General features: G+C 50.2%; 1 protein-coding gene across 1 annotated transcript; it reads left to right on the top strand.

Moving 5' to 3' along the window:
* Positions 1 to 102: 102 nt before the first annotated feature.
* Positions 103 to 11,750, top strand: LOC149912618 (maestro heat-like repeat-containing protein family member 2B). The gene is made up of 27 exons (XM_090130883.1): positions 103 to 282; positions 441 to 563; positions 688 to 853; positions 989 to 1,087; positions 1,239 to 1,390; positions 1,732 to 1,875; positions 2,260 to 2,352; positions 2,637 to 2,706; positions 2,821 to 2,934; positions 3,020 to 3,093; positions 3,425 to 3,544; positions 3,688 to 3,795; positions 3,979 to 4,138; positions 4,266 to 4,306; positions 4,453 to 4,587; positions 5,349 to 5,456; positions 5,732 to 5,851; positions 6,023 to 6,145; positions 6,269 to 6,424; positions 6,646 to 6,771; positions 7,078 to 7,157; positions 7,537 to 7,672; positions 8,534 to 8,630; positions 8,858 to 8,961; positions 9,427 to 9,513; positions 9,836 to 9,990; positions 11,651 to 11,750. The coding sequence occupies exons 1-27, from the start codon at positions 103 to 105 to the stop codon at positions 11,748 to 11,750; spliced, it is 3,171 nt and encodes a 1,056-aa protein (XP_089987009.1).
* The last annotated feature ends 10,381 nt before the right edge of the window (positions 11,751 to 22,131 follow it).

The raw sequence follows: 22,131 nt of genomic DNA on the forward strand, positions 1-22,131 counted from the left end.
CTGCCCACCGTGGTTTCCCCGGCACCCCAGCAAGGGGAAAGCTCCCTCCCCCGTCCCCGCCAACCGTGGGGCTGGAGGAGCATTCCTCCCAGAGCCGGCCGGATGCTCGGCCCTGGCTCCGAGCGACACCGGCGGCAGCTGCTCCGCTCTTTGCTTCCAGGTCTCTTTGCCTGTGTGGGCTGCGTGCCCAGACGTACGCGTCGCAGGGAGAGAAGCAGGGTGCCGAGCCCTGTCCCTGTCTCCGCTGTGACTGTGCTGCAACAGCGCCTGCAAGACCGGGAGGTGAGCTGGGGACGTCCGGCCGTGAATCCTTGCCGTGGCGCAGTGCCGTGGTCCTGTGGGTGTCGGGCCGCGGCACCACACCGGCACGGTGATGGGTGGCAGTGGGCGGCTCCCCGAGAGCAAGGGCAAAGCAAAGCATGACTGGTCCCTGTCCCCAGGGTGATCGAGCACAGGTGTACCGCGAGCTGGAGGGCGCCCTGTGGGAAGACGACAGCCGCCCGCCGTGCGGAGTGGTGAACCGGCTGCTGGCAGAGGTGTCCCGGGACCTGACGGCAGCCCAGGTGAGGGGTTACAGCCAAAGGCAAAGCCCGTGCTGGTGTTGTGCTGGTGGACGGCGGTGACTCAGCCCTTCCCGGGGTCTCAGGCAGTCTCCTGGACGGTGTGTCACCAGTGACTCCTTTTCAGGGTGTCAGGGACAACGTGAGGATGGCTGCCAGCAACGTCCTGGTGGCTCTGGCCCGGATGCATTTCAGCTTGGTGATGGCTGAGCTCCAGGGCCATCTGAAGGCCATCGGGGAGGTATCCAAGGATTTCGTGCTCATCACCCTCAGCAAACTGTTCAGCATCTACGGTAGAGTGCTCTCAGCCACCTTACACCTATGACAACTGGGGAAAGGGGTCTTTCCTCTCTGGGGGATGCAGGGCTTCGCCCCCTCCTCTGTTGCTGCCAGGGCTCTGACTGTGGACCTCTCCTTCTCCTCTGCAGCTCCACAGTGCATCCCCTTCACGTGGCTGATGCTGGCTGGCCTGCGCAGTGTGGTGGGCCAGGTGAGGAGCGGCCGGACCCTGCGCCTCGCTTGTGCTGGTGAGTGCTGGCTCCAGAGCAGGGGGCCTCGGGACAGCCCTTGCACCTCGCCCTGCTGCAGGCTCTCACAGGCTCCCTTTTCTCTCACTCTGTTTTAGAAAAAATATATATATATATTATTCATTATTTTTGTTTGTTTGTTTGTTTTCAGTTTTGAAACAGTGGCTGGATGGAGTGAAGTCTAACTTGTCCTCTGGATCCCAATGCCCCTGGCCTGCCATGGAGAAAGAGCGGATCTATGAGAACCTTCAGGAGCTGCTCTTCTCTGTGCTGAGGAACTGGCAGGACTGCCAGGAGGAGGAGGTGAGCCTTGCTGCGCCCCCAGCCCAGGGTGGCAGTGGGGGCACCCATGTGGCAGCTCTGTCTGTGCCCAGTGGGCTGGCAGCTGAGCAGTGATGGGAGGGAGTGGGCTGGCTCTGCAAAGGGCCCCGAAGTGGCTCTGTGGCAGGGAGCAGCTGCATGTCACAGCATGTGGCAGGAAGAGCTGGGGATGAGGGTCTGGGGAAAACCTGCCTGCCCTCCAGAGCGAGCTCATCTCCTGCTGGGCGTGGGGGTTGGGGAAGGGGAAGGGAAAGAGAAAGCCTTCTCTGTAGGAAGGGCAGACCTTCGGTCTTTGATGCCGGGCCTCTGCCATCCCTCTCCAGGACAAACAGGCTGTCCTCGGGGCCGTGGCTGCCATGCTGGATGTTCTCCTGCAAGAGGAGCTGCACCAAGAGCACGTCTGGGAGCAGCTCCTCTGGCTCGTGCACCCGTGTCAGGAGATCCAAGACACCTGCAGGGTGGCCAAGGTGAGACGCTGTGCAGGGCTCAGGGTGGACGTGGGGCCAGTGCAAGTGCCACGAGGGGTCGGGGGGTGCAGGGAGGAGGTGGGGAGCCCTTGGAGAAAGGAGGAATGGGTGCCTGAGAGCCTGAGGAGCTCTGTGCTAGCAACTGGGGGGACCACATCCAGTTGCATCTGATGGGGGAGAAGAGGGCTGCTGGGTGGGAAATGCCTGCAAATGATGCCCAAACACGGCTCGACTGAGAGCAGAGAGACTCACGGGGCTGCTGGGAGGTGGGGGATAAAAAGCCTGTGCAGGAGCTTCTCCCTGCAAGAAACAATTGGGAGTTTTTCCACTCCCAAGTGGCTAGATGTGGCTTCATCCCTTTCTTCCTCTCCTGGTCTCTTGCAGAGCCTCATTGTCTTCCTGGAGGCCTTAGAGGGCATTGAGTCTGTCATCCAGAAGGACAGGTTTCTGGACGTCACGAGTGCCGTGTTCTACGAGGTAAGGGGAGCCTATCCCTGTGCCCACAGCAGTTTCCCTCTTGCCTAAGTCTCAGGAGGAGTGCACAGGTCTGAGCCCCTGACTAATGCAGCTGAGCCTTGGCTCCTGCATGCTCATGGCTGTTCCAGAGCTGTGCCTGTCCCCCCGGGGATGCTGTGAGGCAGGCTGGGTTTTGTCTGCCTGTCCTCTTCCTGAGAGTGCCCAGGGAGACGAGAGCAGCAGCACAGCGTCTTTTCCGTCCTCAGTGCTGATGTGATTTTCTCATATGGACTTTGTTCCCACAGCTCTATGACAACACCAAGCAGCACAGCGAGGCTGATCGTGCACAGCTGACCCACTGCATCCTGCTGCAGGGTAAGGAGAGGAGCTTTGGCAATGCTTGCAGTGCCCTGGCCAAAACCCCTCTCATAAACCTCAGGAATAGGCGTGAGTTTCTTGTTAACATAGCCTGGGATTTCCTTCCTGCAGCCCAGATCTGCCCAGAGGAAATGGTCCTGTTTCTGCAGTCACAGCTGGGCGAGGACTGGGAGGCTGGACGCGTGGCAGCACTGGGTCTGCTCGGTGCTCTGGCTCGCTCTGATGGTCAGTACCACAGGCTGGGACTTCCAGGGATCCCCTCTGCCATCGGGGTTGTGGCTCCGCTCATGCTTCTGTGCATGTCTTGCAGAGCCCGTGATGATGGAGAAGCTGCCCCAGGTGGTTGAGGCTGTGCAGTGTCTGTGCAGCGACCTCAGGATCCGGGTGAGCTGCTTTGGGAAAAGAAAGCTCTTTTGGGGTGGTGATGCTGCTGCCAACACGGGCAGGGCTGGGGTGACTAGAGAGGTGCTGGGGCATTGACCACACGGTCATGATGGCTCCTGTGGGAGAGCAGGCAGAGTGGAGCGGGCAGGTCCCTGTGCTGTGCATGGAAAGTGCACAGCCTGGTGCTACGGCCTGGCCCTCACCTCAGGAGCCAAGGCTTCTCCTCTGCTCCTGTTGCCTCTGCTCGTGCCCAAAGGGCTGCCCCGATGAGCAGGTGGCTTCCCTTTGCCTTCTGACCAGAAAAATCACACCCACAATTGACCCCTGGCAGGTGAGGACAGCAGTTCTGCACTTCATCAAGGACCTGCTCAGTTCAAACACCCGGAGCTGCTCAGCCTGGGATGTGGTGGGGCACATCTTCACTGAGTTCAGCCGCACCGCTGGAAGAAGGGTAAGGACAGTGGGCAGCATCTTCTCTGGGAAGACCTGTGCTGCTCAGAGGGTGGCACAGAAGCACCGCTGGGGCCGCACCTGAGCCTCCTGAGAGGCTCCTGAGAACTGAGGTAACCAGGTTTCAACACCGTTGTTGTGCAGGCAGCTGGAGACCTTTCTGCCTGGGAAGCCCAGGAAGAAGGAGCTCTGCAGGAGCTGTGCATGGACATCCTGGGGTCTCTGGACGTCTCTGCGACAGGGATGTCCAAAGTAAGTCACATCTGCCCTGCTGCTGCTCCTTGCCTTCGCACCACCTGTTCCTCATCCCACCACCCCAGGTCTCTCCTCCAGCGTGCTCTGAAGCACGCAAGGCTCAGGGAAATTCGCAGAGTCCTCTTCGTCTCTGAGCGGAGGCAGGAATGCTGACACGCTCAACTGCCTCGTTCCCGACAGCTCCTGTGGCCACGGCTGCTGCTGTTCGTGGTGCCAGCCCAGCACACCGGCATGCTGATCCCGGTCTCGCGCTGTGTCCGAGCCCTGGCCGAGAGAGAGGATCTGACAGGACGGCGAGTAGAGGAGCTGGATCCCCATTTCCTCAGCTCCATGTTTCAAGGTAGGAGCAGAAGCTCCGCCAGTGAGCTCTGCTGACCTGTGCTACCACCCAGAAGGGACAGCGGAGCTGCGCGTGGCTGGGCACGGAGCGTCTTGGAGTCTGACTCAGCACTTTTTTCTCCTCACAGGCCCACGACTGACTCCCCAGACACTGCTGGCGCGCCTGCTGGTGAGTAGATGCTCCAGAGCCCAGTGCCACCAGCCCCCGGGAGGAAGCAGCACGGCCACGGGCAGAGCTGTTGGCTGCTTCCATCCTGGGGGGAAGCCGCTGCTCTTGCTGCAGAAGTGACCCTGCTTCTCCTTGCTCTCGCTCAGGTGCTGGCAGGGAGCCCTGTTGCAGGCAGCGAACTCCAGGCCGCTGCCTTACAGCTGATGCAAAACCTCCACAGCAGGTTCCACAGAGCTGTGGGGGCCATGTGGGCCGCTGAGATCCCCCTGCTGCTGCAGTGTCTCCAAGGTAAAGTGCTGGTGGGGAGGGAGAGGCGGAGGCAGGGAAGGGCGGGAGTGAAAATGCAGCTCTCTCTGCAGGGTGGCAGAGGGGAAGCATTGCCTGCAGCCCAGTGCTTGCTCTGCTGCTGTTCCCATTCCAGGGAGACAGCGCTGAGGCCCGGGGATCTTTCCCCGCGGGGATCTGCCCCTTCCAGGACACGGATGGGCCCTTCACGTCCCCTCAGTTAGTTCTGTGTTCCTGCGGGGACAGTGTTTGTGGGGAGGGACAGGTCATGGTGGAGGGGGTGCGGGTCCCAGCTTGGCAGTGTCAAGTGCCCAGGCCAAGCCAGGTTTGCAGCAGCTCTTCTTCTGTGCCTTGATCCCAAGTAAGGGTCTTTTTCTTCCTGTTGCTGTGCAGGGAAAGATGAGAGCTTCCTGGACACTGCAGGGTGGGAGTGCCGTCTGCTGAAGGTACAGCACTGCTGGGTGCAGAGAAGTGCTTGCCTGCCCCAAGTAGCCCCGCTCCCATATGAGCCACCACGGGACAGGAACAGCCTCTCCAGTGCTGCTGAGGAGCCTTTGAGGCGCTGCCTCTTCCACTCTGCCCCAAGCCCAAGGGGGGTCTTAGGAGAAGAGTGGCAGAAGGCTTAAATGGAGGGAATGCTGGGGAGCTGGGAGAGGAACTGTTCTTCCAGACACCTCTCCCCAGAGGGCTGCAGCAATTGGGAGTGAGGGAAGAGGCAAAGGGCAAGGGAACATCGTCTTCTCCTGTTCTCCAACAGTTCCTCGGGGCGTCAATGGACACCATACGGGATGAGGCCTGGATCGAGGCCCTGAGCTGTGAGCTGAGCCGGTGGCTGAGCAGCTCTGCCAGCAGCTCTGCAGAAAAGGTGAGTTCCCCCCGGCTCCACCCAGCGGTGCAGCTGCAGGTGTCCAACTGGGGCTGGGGCTGTGGCTGGTGCTCTGCCCACGCGGGATGCTGGTGCTGCTTCCCCAGTCTGTGCCCCCAGAGGGCCTTTCCCTGCAAGCTGCCCAGGGATGGATAAAGCTCGGCCCTGCAGCTGCTCTCAGCGACTCCCAGGGAGCGTGGGTCCTTCCACCTGGCCCTCCCCCAACAGGTTAAGCTGCTGCCACATCTCACCTTCTTCCTTCCCTTCCCCTGCAGTCTTTCCTGTACAAGGCTCTGGGCACAGTGCTGGGAGCCTGTAAGGGAGTCCTCCACGTCCAGGAGAAGCTGCTGCAGCACCTGGAGGAAGCAAACGCGGAGGACCCATGTGAGGCCCAGGTGAGCCCTGCTCTCCTCCAGCTCCTGCGAGCATCCCCGCTCCGTCCCTGGGGCAGAGGGCTTCTCCTGGCCCTGCTCCGCGCCTTTCCATCTCCTCCCTGCTGCCCTTTTCCTCAGGAGAGGATCTGTAGATTCAGGCCTGTGCCAACTGCCCCTTGTTCCTTTGTGCAGGGAATGGTCTCTCTTCTCAGCCACGCGGCTGAGAGTAACTTCCAAGCAGTCCTGGCCACGCTCACCACGTTTGCGTCCAGGCTGTGCAAAGGCCGCAACGCGAGGATTTCCAGGCACAAGAAGGTAAAGCGTTACGGGTTTCCATCTTGGCATTCTTCTGCCTTATTTTCTGCCTTGGAGCCCAGGTGCATCGCGGGGCACTGGGGGCCGTTGAGCGAGTGTCTCAAGGCATTTCTTCCCACACAGATGGAGCTGGACAGCACGAGAGCTCAGGCCACACGCAGCGCTCTCGTGCTCGCCCACGGCAGCTTGGCACTGCGTGCCTCCAAGGAACAGCTGCTCGCCCACCTGGAGGGAGACATCGTGGGCAACATCCTGATGCTCTACAGCTGCAGCTGCCGGGTGAGAGCTCAAAGCGTGCCAGGGTGTCTGAGCGCCCAGCTGCAGCCCCTCCACAAGGGGGGATGCTGAGAGGGGCCTTCCCTTTCCAAAGGTGCCTCGGGGAATGGTTTGTGCCCAGATGAAGACCCAAGCCCTTCCCTTAGCGTTGCCCCCACGTGTCCCCCTTGCAGCCCTTGTCCCATCCCACAGTTCAAAGAATGTTCTTCTCTCTTGGGCCTCAGGACCTGCAGAACAACCTCGCACTGGTGCAGAGCATCACCGACTTCAGCTCTGCCTTCCAAGCAGTCGTGGGTGATTCTACATCCTTTAACCCCTCCTTAAAGGGAAAGCTTCTGGAGATCTTGATGGTGAGTGCCTAGAGGCAGGGCTGCCTGCAGAGTTCTGGGCTGCGCCATGAGGCCTGCTTCCCTGGGGGCATACAGGTCTCCATCAGCCACACGTCTCCAGCTGTTGGGGACTTTGGGTGCTGGAGGCAGCTGCTGGGCAGCGGGCTAGGTGCACCAGCTGTCGAGCTGCTGCATCCTGCAGTGCTTCCATGGGAAACATGGGAGTGATGGGGCTGGTGTGTGGCAGTTGTGCCTGTCTTGGGGCTGGGTGGAAAAGCTCTCATGTGACCCCTGCCCAACTTGACAGTGTCTCTCTGGGACTTGCAGGACCTGCTGAAGAAATACTACTCGGGCATTCCTGTCTCCCCAGTGCCCCTCAAGGTGGTCCTGGCCCTGGAGCAGTTGAGGTAAGGTCCCCATTTTGGGTAGCTCCTGAAGGTCTGGAGGAGGTAGGGGGCGAGGAGCCGCATCTATAGGAGTGAAGACTGGGCTGTTGTGCCCGGCAAAGCTGAGGTTCTGGGCAGGGAGAAAGGCCCTGGTGCTCCTGTCCCCTGGCAGGGAAGAGAAGGGAGAGTTGGGGTCTCCTTCCCTTCAGAGAGGGAGCTGGTTCACTGCTGCCGGGGAGGAGGTGGGCGCTGCTGAACTGAAGACAGTGCTCAGCAGCAGGAGCTGGGGGTATTGGCTTGGTAGCTGTCGATTAGGAGAAAGTCAGATGTTGTCTGAACCAGGCTGGAGAGCACTGCTAAAGGCCCTTTCCGATTTCTCTTTCTTTCTTCCTCCTGTCAGCAAGCTGAAGCCCACTTTCGAAAGCAAGGACATGCGGGAGATGTTGGTCCTGTGCTGCAAGAACATCGTGACGCACCCTTCAGCAGAGATGATGCTGAAGATCAGGAAGTCACAGCACGCAGCGCAGTACCTGCAGGTAACCTGCCGTAACTTTCCCGGCCACCTCTCGGTCAAACCCGACCTCAGCACACACAACCTATGCTCTGGCAACAGCCGTGATGCTAAACCTCACTGCCCTCTTCTGCTTTCAGCTTCAGCAAACGTCCCTGAAAGCTCTGGGCCGGCTCATGGCAGTTCTGCTCCAGACAGAGCCCAGCGGCGGCTTCTTTCAGAACATAGTGCATGTGAGTATGTGTGGGGCAAGGGAGAAAGCATGGTGCCTGTCGGCAGTGGGGGCAGATCTGGGGACTGAGAGGGTGATCAGAGGGGAGCAATCTCCTGCTGACGTGCCAGCTCACTGCGAGCTCAGAAATGGGCAGAGCAATGGGCCCTGCAGGGGAAAGGCAGGAGCCAGCCCCTGGCAGGCCACAGCCGAGGAAAAGCTCCCGGGTTGGCAGGCAGGATGACTGCAGAGAGCGGGGGCAGCAGTGCCGGTGCTCAGTGAGGCTGGAGGCCACGTGGAGCCACAGGGCAGCCTTGGGGGAAAGTGCTGGGGAAGGAGGGACAGGGAGAGGGGCGGCAGGAGGGAAAGCAAAGACGTCCTCAGTGAGACAGATGCTCTACCCCAGGTCCTGCAGAAATGCATGGTTTCAGAGAATGTGTGGGAGCGCAAGAGGGCCCTGCAGACCTGCTCCCAGCTTCTGGCTGTTTGCGAAGAGCTTCGAGTGAGTAAAGAGCCCCACCGCATGCCCCCTGCTCCCTCCCCAGAGCCCCTGAGCTGGAAGGCGAGCTCCGCCCAGCTGTGCATGCTGTGCCACGGCGTGAGGAAGGCACAGGCGGAGAAGCCAGGGAGAGCCGGGGCTGCCTACAGCTTTCTTCCTGCCTCTCACCCCTGCAGAGAGCAGATGCCTGCGAGCACTTTGGCTCCCTGGTGGGATTGCTGGCACCTCTGACGTGCGACCCCATGCCCGCATCCCGCCAGTTGGCTGCCTCCTGTCTGAGCTCCCTTCTCCGAATCCAAGGTGAGCAGAGCAGGTTGCACCAGCCCTCTGCCCTCCTCCGTAGCACTGCCAGACCCCAGGGGCTGGGCCCTGTTTACAGGAGGGAGAGGCACCGTGCACAGCTCTCTTCTCGTCCCCACCCTGTCCTCTGTCTCTCCCCTGTGGAGAGCGGTTCCATTTCCAGAAGCATGACTTCCCTTTTCTCCCTGGGCTCTTTCCAGCCAAAGCAGCCAACAGGGAGCCAAGAGACATCGGGAGCCTGTCTGAGGGACTGCATGCCTGCAGCACTGTCTCTCAGCTCCAGACCACGTCCAAAATGGCCATGGTAAGTGGACCCAGAAAGGGGTGGTGGGATCTCTGTGCGGAGGCTTCTGCACGACTCTGTGCTGCTCCCAGCCTTTCACACCGTTTCCAAAATGAGCTGTCACCCTGAGACCGCTGTTCTCAGCAAGCAGCAGGAGGCTCTGAGCTATGGCTGGCCTTCAGGCACGCAGTGCAAGGGGCTGACTCCATGATGTGTGTGTGTGTGTGTGTGTGTGTGTGTGTGCACTTGCGTGCATGTGTGACTGTGGCTGCTGGGAGGTAGGCTTTGCATGTCAGCAGACACCATGGGTGCAGAAGCTGAGCGAAGGCTCAGCCGCCTTCCGTGTAAATAGCAGGGTACGGACAGCAGGAGCGTTGTGAATGGCCGGCAAGCCACTGAGCTAAGAATGCCCTCCAGCCTGCTTTGTGCTCTGAAGAGCTGCGCAGAGCAGTGATGGGATCTCTCCTGCTTCTCATCTCTCTGCAGATCGTGTGCAGAAACTTCCCCGTCGAACGCACCGTCGACTTCATGATGGCCACCAAGGAGACCATCCGGAAAGCCACAGGAGTGCGCGTGCGTGCTGCTGGGAAGTGGGTGACCACCTTTCTGCAGATGCACGGGAAGGACATCTGTTGGAACGTAAGAGACTTTCTTCCACGTGTCTTGGTTTGTTTCTGGCTGTTGCACCATGCCCTGTGCCGTCTGCCTCTGGTACTAAAGCAGCACAGCCTGAGCGCAGAGCCAGGGCTTGGACAGGGGGGCTGGTTTGAAATTTAGGCTTAGGCGCTGGCAGCATGTCAAGGGAGCAGGCACTGCTCACGCGCTGAATGTCCATGGTTAGGCCCTGCAGAGTCCAGGATGCAGCAAGTCATTCCTTCTCCCCTTCTTCTTCCAGGTGCCACCCATCCTCTACATCCTGCGCAGCTGCGCGTCATCTACGCAGCAGAGCACGTTCGTGCCCTTCCTGTGCCAGGCGGTGGTCATCCTCACCCGCTGTCACACTGAGGCCGTGATGAACAACTTCTCCCGGCCGCCTGGACCCACAGACAGGTACTGGCACTCCTGCCTTTGCTGTTGTTGTAGCTTGCCTCTGCCAGAGGGATCCAGGGAGGAGGCAGCTTCTCTTTTTTCCTCTCAAAGTCTGTGTGAGGTGGAAATTACTCAGTCACAACTTGAGACTCTCCATTTTCTAGTGAGACGTGGAAGAGAATAAGAGAGTTCTGCCTTCAACGGTGGAGCCAGTAGAAGAAAAAGGAAGAAAAAGAAAAGGAAAGGAAAGGAAAGGAAAAAGAGAAAATGAAAGAAGAGAAAAAAGAAAAAAAGAGAAGAAGGAGAGAAGGGGAGTAGAAGGGAGAGGAGGGAAAAGGGAAAGGAGAGGGAATGAGGAGGAATGAGAGGAAAGGGGAGGGAAGAAAAAGGGAATGAAAAAGAGAAATTTAAAATGGAGAGGATCATTTGTATCATTTATTAAAAATAAATAAATAAATGCGAGAATCCTGGCTGAGATGTGAAAAGGGTACTTTTTTAGCAGTCTTCCTATTTATAGCTGAAGGAACCTGGGAAGCTCATCTAGTGCAATCCCCTGCCTTAGCAGAACTCCTAGATTAGGTCACTCAGGAACGCATCCAGGCAGGCTTTGAGTAATGTCTCCAGAGAAGGAGACCCCACAGCCTCTCTGGGCAACCTGCTCCAGTGCTCCATCACCCTTACTGAAGGGTCTGAAAGTCTGAATGGCCTTCAGAATTGAAAAACTACTTGAGTTATGAACTGTAAAAGTTTACCTCAGCAGTCTAAGTGCATGTGTCTCTCATGAAACTAGGACACATCTACACGTCTCTTTTTCCCCCTTAAATTCCTCACATCCCTAGCATCTATGACAAAGTGTGTCATAATATGTTGGCAGACAGTGCTTGGTGGCAGGCTTTAATTTTAACAGTCTTTCAGACCAGAAGCTGTGTAGCTCAGCTCTAGATTCAACACTTACATTTAGACACTCAAATGTAGTTGCTGCAGACGCCTTAAATTTGGAGGCTCCTCAGTTGTGCAGTCAGACATGAGTACCACTGAGAGAATCTGGTCCATGTTGGAGCTGTGGGTGGTTCCTCACTGAGTGGCTGACGCTCGTTCAAAGCTCAGCAATGTCTCTTGGCAACTCAGATGCCAAAGAGGTATTTATCTGCTAGCTCTGCTTCTCTTGGCAGCAAATCTGGAAATATTCACACAATAATTTGCATTATTTTGGCAACAGCATGAAAGGTGAACCAACAGTAATAGAAGCCACTCTCAGCAGTGGCAGATGGGCTACACAGCTAAGGGTGGAATTAGGCTGCAAGTTCACACATCTCTCACAACTACGCTGTGCTCCTAGTTAGATTCAGTGGGTTTACAGACTTCCAGAAGCAAAAGCAGCTGTCAGCCACGCTCAATTAGACAGGTTGGCAGATGTTTGGCCTCACTAGAACATCGTGAGGACACAGAACAAACTCCAAGGTAGCCCAGCAATAGCATTTCTCACACTGGAGAAGAGTAAGGAGGCTGTGGATGCCCATCCCTGGAGGTATTCGAGGCCAGGCTGGATGTGGCTCTGGGCAGCCTGGTTGAGTGCTTGGTGCCCTGCACACAGCAGGGGTGTTGAAACTGTGTGATCATTGTTCCTTTCAACCCAGGCTATCCTGTGATTCTGTGATTCTATGATACATTTTATTCACAGACAAAGGTCACATGCCTTGCTGTACGTTGCAGAAAAGCATCATGAAGAAAAAGCACAGGTCCGACTGCTGGCCCAGGAGCAGCACTTAGTTATTACATGAGATGCACCTGGATGTTCTGGCACGTTTCTGATTGCTTCTTAAGCACAGACCAAGAGCCTACAGGAGAGCCTCTTACACGCATGCAAAATTGAGGAGAGGGGGTGGTAGGAGGCTATTTTTTCTCTAGGGCCCAGTCCAAAACTGACACACAGGTTGTTTAAAGGCACTTCTGTCTACAAATTCTGAAGACTCAGGGCCTATGTCCATGAGAAGGACAGGCATAACAAAATCCACAGAGGTGTCATGGCTGTAATGTCTGTCTGTTCCTCTGGACGCTGGGTGATTTTCTCAGCACAGAAATACTAAGCTTTCAACCTCCATTCACTGCAACTTTATGATCTGCTGATTCATAAACCTGCCACTACAGCTTACTTCCATAAACTCAGACTGAAACTGCTTTAGTGCAATCGTGTCTGGTCTATTAGCTCACACATTATCTTGATCTTTTGAAGATGGCAGCAGCTGCATGTCCTCGACACAGAATAGCAAAATACAAAAACAATCCTCTCTATCCGTGCACACAATATCTGTTAACTTGCTGCATGGGATCAGATACGAACTCTGCAGCAGAAAGAAATGAATGTGTGTTCAGCCTGTTTGGTAAATAAACCCAGAGCTCAGAGCAGGGCTGTGTCACAGGGGCAGGTCTATGAGTCAGCAGATCACAATGTGATTATCTGATGAGAAAATTACTTATGGAGAGAGAATTTAGGTCTGCTTTAAGGGAATGCTTAAGCAAGGAAGTTTTAATTTCATTTTCCATAAATGTCCATGACAGAAAAATAAATACGTAAATAAATAAAATTAAGTGTACCTAAAGAAAGGGAAAACGAAAAAGATTAGAAGATTTTTTTTCCCTGGAATTACAAATTAAGAACCAGAAGATCTCTCGGTACATACTTTTATTAGTTTATTTCCTTCAGCAACTACCCATGGCCTACTTGAAGACAAACAGTAGGAAAATATTAAAAAATAAAGGAGTTTACATACACCTACACAATCTATTCAGAGACTCTAACAGAAGAAATGATTTTCTTTCTGTAATTCCTAAATGCAAGTTTGGTATTCACAATAGGAAACAAAGAGCAAGAGAGAATAGTGACAGTCACAAGGTGGAAAATGAGATGCAAAGATTCACCACTGGTAATACAAGAAGACTGGGAAACGTTTTTAATGGTTTTCTCTGTTGCAATTCATGGACGAAAAGCAAAAGTGGCCCAGTGTCTCTCCTGGAGACCACGCTGTTACTTACTCATGTAACTTGTTTCCTTTGTGTGTCATGTGCAAAGAGAAATAAAGCTCTCCTTGCGTGTGTTTAATTCAAACCTGGAGCGGCAGGAAGAATGCTGTTATCTGTCCCCAGTGCGCATCCTGCTGACTCAGACGTGTGAAGTCACAAGCAGAACTGAGGAAGCAAGAAATGCTTTCACTACAGCTGAGGTCTGCACATTCTGCACTGCGTCTGCTGGACACCATCAAAGGTCTCAGTAGGGGATGAAGGAGGATACATCTTCAGCAGCTCCACATCTGGCAAACTGTCTGGAAAGTTAAGTTCATACAGTTGAAGCTGCCTGAAGCACAGCAGCAGATGGCGCTACAGACAGATGCCAGGAAAAAAAAGTGTTATTTTCTGCAAACATATACAAGCACTGAAATGCTGCTAAGATGAAAAGGTTACTACATCATGCACTAGTTGCTCGTTGCTTTTTCAAGAACAAGAGCACAAGTTTAAACTTTTCCTTATTTCCTTGACAAATGGCTAAGATAAAATAAAACTATGTTTTAATTTATGCACTAAAAGAAACACTACAACAGCAAAAATGAACAACTTGGTTTTGATTCTGATTTTTTTTTTTTCTCTCCCTCTCCTTTTTAACCTTAGAATATTATATAGGGAAGAACCACTGGTGTCCCCACACAATATGACATAACCCCACTGACACAGCAGTACTAGTTAATGTCTTTTTTTTAAGGCTGCCAAATATGCAAACAGAAACAGGCTGGACTTCTAATGTGGCCGAATATTTCCCTTTCCAGGTAACAACTCCATTAATCACGTACCTTCATCTACCTGTCCAGCAGTTCATTGTTTTTCTGCTGAAAGAGACTTTGCAATTAAAATCGTACTGAAATGAGAGCCATAGTTTTCCAGAATGAAGACTCAGAATGCCCTCAGTGAAAAACAACCTATTTCTTTTAAAAAAGATTTCTCATTTGCACCATGGCTTATTATACATGTAGAAGTATGTTCATTTTGTGTGTGTCTCAAGTTTACCACCAACATGCAGCATAAAAAATGCACACATTTTTTATTCTAAATGAAGTTGAAACAAATTATTTTCAAAGATTTCTTAATACAATCCCTGTGAAATGTTCTGTATTTACGAATCTCTATTTTCTCACTGAAGGTGGTTCCATAGTGCTGCTCACTGGACAAGAGGAATAATTTATTGCATTATTTGGTGGCTGTTTTTCACAGCCTGATGTTAAAACAGCTGGTCTTGTCCTACTGCCTCTTCCTCCCTGAAAAGCAAACTAAACAAATCAACAAATAAATAAAAGGGAATGTACAGACAGAAACTTAATTCACACCATTAGCTTATCCAGCTATCAAACTGCATTCAGACGAGGTGATTTTAAGAGTAGTTCCTCCCATGAACTACAACTCTGACTCTCAACAGAAATTATTTCTGTTTTCAACAATTTCAGTGCCTGTAAGTGCAGCCTTGCCTTACCTTATCAGAGAGTTCTAATGAAATCTTAGGAAAACTTGCCTCCCTCACTTTCAGGATCTCCAATCTTTAAGTCCGTGTCAGCATTCACTTTTTGGCTACCGCCTATTCAGTGACAGAAAGCCAGCATGCATGTTTCAGTTTGTTTTCCAAGCTTGCCCTTTGACAACAGAATGATGAAAAGACACCACGTTTCTCCAGCCGGCTGCTGATTTGAACACAAGCTGAAGCAGTGTGAGCGGTTTCCCATGAAGTAACTTGGCAATTTAATTATCAAATGCATTAGTTGTGTTTGCTAGTTTCAATTAGTAGGGGAGAGAAAGCTGAAACTTCAAGTAAGCTTCATGTGCTGTTAAGAAAGACCCTGGATAACGGTGCTTCTCATTAGTACAAGGTGTCACCGCCTGGGAGTTAAGTTTTTGTGTAGCGAAAACCACCAGCAGAAAAGTCAGTCTGCCCTTCATATTCATTTCCTTTATTGCCACATTCCAGCATTTTTTCCTGTAAATACCACGGCCAAAGGAATATTTAAGGCAGTTTGGGCATATGTGGGGAGATTCAAGTCATCGTTCCATCAATCAGTGTCTCTTATTCTGCCAGCATCTGACAGGTGACAAACTGGTCTTCTGTTTTTCTAGGGTAGACATCACTGAGCAATGATAAAGAGGAAGCAATCCTATACAATTAAGAGGAAAAATGTATGAGATCTGCTCATTCTGGGAGTGAAGCAAGTCTTGTGGTCAGTAGACGAAAAGATGATTCAGAAACATGGAAGATATATTTTTAAAGCAAGTAAGGTCTGTATATCAGAAGTATAGTTAATGGGAAGATACATGAGTTAAGTGACAGGTAACCATAACTTCAGTGTTAAAATGTCCGTTTGGATCGTTGTTAATTTGTTTAATGTACTTAGCAGTGTATTAGCAGAAGATATTTTAAGGTACATATTTTAGTGTCTCTGTGGCAGATGCTTGGTTTTCATAAACCACATGTATATTTTACTTTTAAAGTAAAAGCAGGGTGCCTCATCCAGGGACTAATTATACTGCAAAGCAAAACCAGCATGTTGCTCTACACAGGTTACCAAAGCCATCCTCCTTCAGCTAGATCTGGCTACTTAATAGCTTTCATTAGCTGGGAACAGTTTCCAAAGCACTCTGTTAAAGCCATTTCCAAACCATTCTGTCCTAGGGCAGGAAGAAAAATTAGCACGTGTCCAAACAAAAATCGCTACAACTTTTTTTGTTCCCAAAAGAGAGATGAAATGGACAAATTTGTATTTTCTCATTCCTGACATGAGAATACAGTACAGCTAAAGAGAACAGGTAGTCAGAGCTTCACTGACCAAAAACCATTCTGTAATGAATAAGTCCTTTATTTTTTTGTTCTATCAGATAGCAAACCCCAGAATAACAACTGTCCCACTGACTCTGTGTCAATGTGAGGATTAGAGGGAAGAGTGGAGAAAAGTGATTTAATTGTATTTGTATGAATGAAGAAGATTAAATCATTTCATCAGTATTTGTAACACAGTTTACTTGCTTCCAGGTAACATAAGCAATCTCCATTTTAAGCAGTACCTCCTGACCTGTGAAAGAACATCCAGCAGTTCTGGAGGCTAACATACACTATATAAGTGCTCTCACAAAAAGTACTGGTGCTGTGATGAGCTCAACCTTCCCCTCTTTCACATCACCAGTGCTGTAGAGCAAGGGGCAAGTTCTCAGAGCAAACACGGTAAGAACAATCCATGCACTGAAAGGCACACTCATACAGTGCTATACAATGCAAAATAGTTTTCTTACTAACAGTGATGGTGAAGATAAGAGCCAACTTACCTACAATCTACAGAACATTTCTACCAATACATCCATGTGAACCTCCCTTCTCCACTCTTTGCCCTCTCCTTTCAGACACAGGACACTCACCTGAGACGCAGTGTAGACAGGAATCTTTCAAATAAGCACAGGACATCTAACACCAATTAAGCCTCCCCAGCTTTTCTCTTGGCCTGTAACTTGCTCTCCACAAGGATACAGATCTTCTGTAGGATCCACGGCATGTTTGCAGGCTTCTGAATGTTTCAGGTGTCCCAAGGCATCTAAAATAGTTGTAGCCATTCATGCACAAGCACCTGAATTCTACTCAGCGATCTGCAAGGTGAAAATCTCAAGAGTAACATGAGCGTACTTTGTTTGCAAGAACATCATCTGCAGGTTTCTGTTCCTTCCGTTACTGTTTCCTACTTTCACACTGCCAAGAAAAAGCACAGCAACAGAAAAAGGGCACAGGAATACACATCCTTCATTTCTAAGCCCTTGGTGAACTGAATTTCCCACACTGTCTGGAGATGCCTCGGCAAACTTCTTTCTAAATCACACCCAGCTGCACAGTGCCAAAGGGCTGCCGTCCTGTAACCAAGTGCTGTCAGAACATGGAAGCATGACTTTCTACATCTACTACATGTACTTTCTTTCCATTGAGCCAGAAATGTCGTACCTTCCAAATCATGATGCTGGTAGAGACCACAGACAGTGCCAACAGCTTCCAGGAGAAGCCATGTAACAGCAACTTCAATCAAGGAGCAAAAATTACAAGAGAAAGGAAGTGCAGCTGATGGTTCCCTCATACTGTAAATAAATCTCTAGAAATGGGAACAAAACACAGCTTTTAGCAGTATTAGATGTCGCTCAAGGAAAACTGTATTGAAATGTTTTTCAGAATTTGCTCTACAAATTTTGCTCCTTGCAAAATCTGCAGATAGGACAACTCTTGTGCTGCAATTTTTTTTCCTGCAGATGAAGCTGCTAAAGAGAGAATTAATATATGCAGGAATTGCAGTCAGAGGTACATAAAAGTGTGAATAAATGATAGCCCAGAATCCACAAATCACCATAATATCTTTTCAATATTGAAAAAAAAAAAAAAGTAAAATATTTTTTAAACTTAAATAGACGTTTTATGTAAAATGCGTGCTCCAGTGACAACTGTAACATGCAATCTTACCTGTATCCTTCAATAAGCCAAAATGTAACAAAAGAAATGGACTATGTTTCTAGAGAACTGATTTTCTAGGTCACACCTGCACTATGTTCATCCTAAAATACTGAATTATGAAAACATTTAGCTTTGTACTTTGAAACTCATTTGCTCAAACTATGTACTGCTATGAATGCACATAATATCAATCAAGTATCCATGAAGCAGCAGACTGTCAAGAAAGAGGTAATCACAGTGTTTTTTGCTAAACATACTCCTATGATTTCATCACAGTTTTCAAATTACGCTGGCTTTGAAATTGGGAGTATTTGCTGGTTTTGAGTCATCAGTGTCAGAGCTCTCCTTCTTTCTATTTCATGCTGCTTTGTCAATTCTACCGTATCATTCTCTTTGGATTTGTTTGCCATCAGTAGGAAGATAATGTCCTTTGTTCAGCCTTCTTTAATGGTTAACTCACGTGAGAAGCAGAACATGCTGAAAGGCCAGCTAAGTTGTTTAGAAGTATGTTCTCTAAGAACATGGAGTGCACTACACTGGTAAGAGTAACCAGGGGCTTTGATGAGCAGTACTAAAATATCCTGTAGTCTGGAATAAAGTCCTGGCCCCAACTTTCATATACCCATGTTGTGAGGGCTGGTGGATCAAGTCGGACAGTCTGAAGATTCCTGCTTAAAGGCATGACTGAAAGGTCATTTCTCAAAATGCTTCTGGGCAGTGGGAAAATTGAGCAACGTTCAGTTCGGACTGGGAATTCCACCTGACACAGCCTGACCCTTCACACTGCACTTTGCACACTGTGCATGTGACACGGCAGAACAAACTTCCACAGCAACTTAAAATACAGAACTAATGGGGATTTGCAGAGGTTGAGTGCTCGCTCTCAAAGATCTAGCAGAAGGAATATTTTAATGATAGGTTTCAAATGTTCAGCCCAGAGAAGGCAATAAGATCCAGCCCAGGAGACACAAAAACTGAATAAAAAACAACCTGAACCAAACCAAATAGAAGGTGTTGGAAAAAGCAACTGTTCATAAGATATTTCTTAGGGGTCGTCATCTATAATTATTTACATATTACATTAGAAGAAGTATTTTCCCATTCATACGTAAGGCAGGCCATATTTCTGCCTACAGACTATTCCTGTGCCTCTTGTGTTCCCTTGAATTTCTTTCTTTCTTGAAAGTTGGCCTTTTTGTCAACATATTCACAAGTGCAAACACAACTTTGCTGTGAAGTATGGTTTTATGTTCTGTTGTTTTGAAAGATTCACCTCTAAGGTTCACGCTTGGGCAAGAAACACAGCTTGGATGCAGAAAGTAAGTAACAAACAAAAGCTGAAAACAACAACAATTTTTTTAAAAGGATGGAAGAGTTCTCTGCCACTCAGTGACACAGCATGGGAAGATGGGCCAGGGGCACCCTGCAAGACAAAAGTGTTGGGGGTCCCCATGGGGAGTTCAGGGCAGGCCCTGGCAACCTGATCCCATCCTATGTTCCCAAGCACAGGAAGGCGGTCAGGGACAGTGGTGCAGACCTTGGGTGTGGAGTCTCCTTGGGGGGGGACAGGCCCACAGGTTGGGGTGGGTTTGGGCCACAGGTGGGCTCAGCTGGGCAAAGGGCTGACCTGGCAGGGCTGTGAAGGGCCGAAGCCCAGCCTGCTGTTGTCTTGCTGGGAAAGGGACCACAGCCCCAGGATGGTGTGGGGGCCTGGGCTTGGGCAAGGGAAGGCCCAGGGGTGGGCATGGACAGGCAGAGCTGAATGAACCTGGTGGATATTTGCTGTACATTTTACAGATGTTACACAGGGAATGGGTAGATGTGCTGAAAGTGAGGTTGAGAGGTGTGGCTGACAAAGAGGCATTAGATAGTGGGGCATTACTGACCATGATGTAAATGGCATGGAAAAAGGGGCAGAGACTGAACTGAGTCCAGCTAGGCTGGAATTCCTAATAGCTTCTTTGGGGCTTTACTTTAGATTGGTGGCCAAGAGAGTGGTGATAACAAACTGGTGTTCCAGCTTTTGCTGAGCAGCGCTTGCACGGTATATAGGCCTTGTCTTTTTTTCCCTTTCAGGCCCCACTGAAAGTAGGCTGGAGAGAAGGTAAGGGTTGGGAGGTGTCCTGGTCTCAGGTAGCACAGAGTTATTATAGCAGTTGGGGTGGTTCTGTGTTCTGAATTTGGGGTGAAAATAATGTTGATAGCACAGCAGTGTTTTGATTGCTGCTGAGCAGTGCATACACCAAGTCATGGACTTTCAGCTTCCCATACTGCCCTGCCAGTGAGGATGCTGTGGCTGCAAAAGAAGCTGGGAGGGACAGCTGACTCCAGCTGAACAAAATTCCATATCATCTGACGTCATGCTCAACCATAAAAGCTGGGGATACAGACACTGTCTTTGTCTTGAACCATAATCTGTTCTTACTCTTGCTCTTCCAATTTTTTCTCCCAAGTACTGCAGGTAAGGAGTGAGAAACTGAGTGGGGACTTAGCTGCCACTTGGAGTCAACCCACCATAGCCATAAATTTAAAGGCTGTAAACAGAGAAAAAATATATGTATTAAAAAAAAAAAGAAAAGAAAACTACAACCCTTCTTGTGATGTTTCTTGTGGTATTTAAATAATTGTCACGAATTTGAAGGGAGGAGCTGTGAGGCTCTTGTTTGCCTGTGTGATGTTAAAGATGCAGTGTACTGAAGAAATATTTCAACACTCTGCCCATGTTGAAAAGAAACTGTATTGGACAACAAGAGCCAATAACACCAGATCTGAACGTTCAAAACCCATCTGAGTCAGTCACAGTGCCATCAGGTCACAAGTTACACAACTTCCTCTGGATAGACCACTGTTTGAGTAACCTTGTAAAGCTGTTCTTGGTAATTAGAACAAAAAGTAACCACCCTGAAGAATGCAATCTGCTCAAACGTCCCCAGGAAAGCATGGAAGGAAGCTCTCTCATCTGCAGGGACTGCTGTGTGCTTCAGAGGTGCCGCACAGGACACGTCAGAAGGCACCAGGGGATGTCTGGGGAGAAGTGTTCTGCCTCCCACTCAGCAAAGAGGGAGCAGAAAAAGAAGTGCATGAAACCTTTTCCAGCAGGAAAATCTATGGTGGGTGCTCCCCCTGCTCCCTGCCCCAGGCTTCTCGCTTTCTCTAACTGAGGTTTCCCTTTTCTACTCTCAGCCAAGTATCACCACTTCCCTAGGGATGGCAACTGACAGAGGTTTTAGTAAGAGCATCTGCATCAAATAATAAAAGTTCCAGCAGTTACAAAACAGTAGAACAAGAATTCACAGTCAGATCTGTTTCCCATCTTTACAGGGACTGCATTCAGGAAACAGCCACTGCACTGGCAAGAGCCCTTCACACCGGGTCTCACTGTGGCAGCATATCTTCCCTGACACAACTCAAAAGCAGCACAAGTGTGGCAGTGGAGCAGCATTATTCCATCCTTTCCATGGGACAAAATATGGCATAGAAAAAAACTTTACAACTGTTTTCAATTGAACCTAGTCATCCTTTCCATGGAAAAGACCAATTGGAACAGTGAACATCTACACAGAAATACGTACTTTGCTGAAGACCAAGATTTGGGCCACGTACAACAGAAAATGCAGTGATCCTTTGGATCAGAGCAGGGAGAAAGCTTGGTAGAGTAAGTATATGGGAGGGGAGTAAGGTATTGCTAGCAAGTTAAGGAAAATGTCAGACATAGTGCCAAAGACCAGAGCTATGTCCCCCCATCAGAATGTATTACTAAACTGTTTGTTCAAAAAGTGTTGCAGAAGGCAAGTATGAACTAGCAAGACATTGACTGAGGCTCTCCTAAAACAGAATATCCAAGAATAGTTTAACTGGTGGTAGGTGAATGGTTGGACCAGATGATCTTAGTGGTCTTTTCCAACCTTTTAATGATTATATGTTTCTATGATTCAGGCATAGCTCTTATCTTGCTTAACTGCTTTTATATGCACTGATGTGAATGTAGTGGAAAATGAGACAGTCTGGGGGTGATCCTTACCTTTAACCTGAGAAGAGTTGCAATGCAGTTAGCATTCAGATCCCAGTGCAGTCCCCACAGCTTCCTAGAGTTCAAACAGAATGAAAGGACTTACTGCTGGCACATACTCTTTTTGTTTATTCCTATATGATACTGATTTTCTCCCTCACTGTTACACAGCTTTTTGCTTCAGTGTAAGTGAGCACAGCACTCTCTACCTTTTTGTGACCGTGCTCCCTACAATGAAATTTTGCCTCTTGCAGATTGTTTTAGCAAATCAGAGTTTGTATCTGATTTTATCACTTCAGTCCAGCAACTCCTTTTTTCTTTCACTGACTTTGATTAACATGCTTGTGCTAGACTTAATAAACCAGTACTGCAGTTTCGTGTCTTGTCAGTCTGGATCACCACCTTGCCTGCATTCTCTCTGCTCCTGAAACAGGATTTGTGGCTGAGATTACTATTTAGAGTATTTATCCCCAGCTTGACTCCGTTCTCATTTCTCAGGAATCATTTTCTTCCCACTGTGTTTATAAGCTTGAAATCCAGTTGAGGACTTTTAGGCCACCAAGGAAATTTGAATTTAATTACTTCATGAAATAGAGCTACTCTCTTGAGAAAACCCAGCTGAAACACTGCCTATGACATTAAA

The sequence above is a fragment of the Phasianus colchicus genome, chromosome Z (assembly GCF_987193195.1).
Source record: "Phasianus colchicus chromosome Z, bPhaCol1.hap1.1, whole genome shotgun sequence".
Classification (NCBI taxonomy): domain Eukaryota; kingdom Metazoa; phylum Chordata; class Aves; order Galliformes; family Phasianidae; genus Phasianus; species Phasianus colchicus.

What these genes read in the sequence shown, in the direction of transcription:
- LOC149912618 (XM_090130883.1), top strand. Translation starts at nt 103, where the DNA reads ATGCTCGGCCCTGGCTCCGAGCGACACCGGCGGCAGCTGCTCCGCTCT. An exon ending in CCACTGCATCCTGCTGCAGG is followed by an intron (nt 2,707 to 2,820) that starts GTAAGGAGAGGA and finishes TCCTTCCTGCAG; the next exon opens with CCCAGATCTGCCCAGAGGAA. An exon ending in TCTACAGCTGCAGCTGCCGG is followed by an intron (nt 6,425 to 6,645) that starts GTGAGAGCTCAA and finishes CTTGGGCCTCAG; the next exon opens with GACCTGCAGAACAACCTCGC.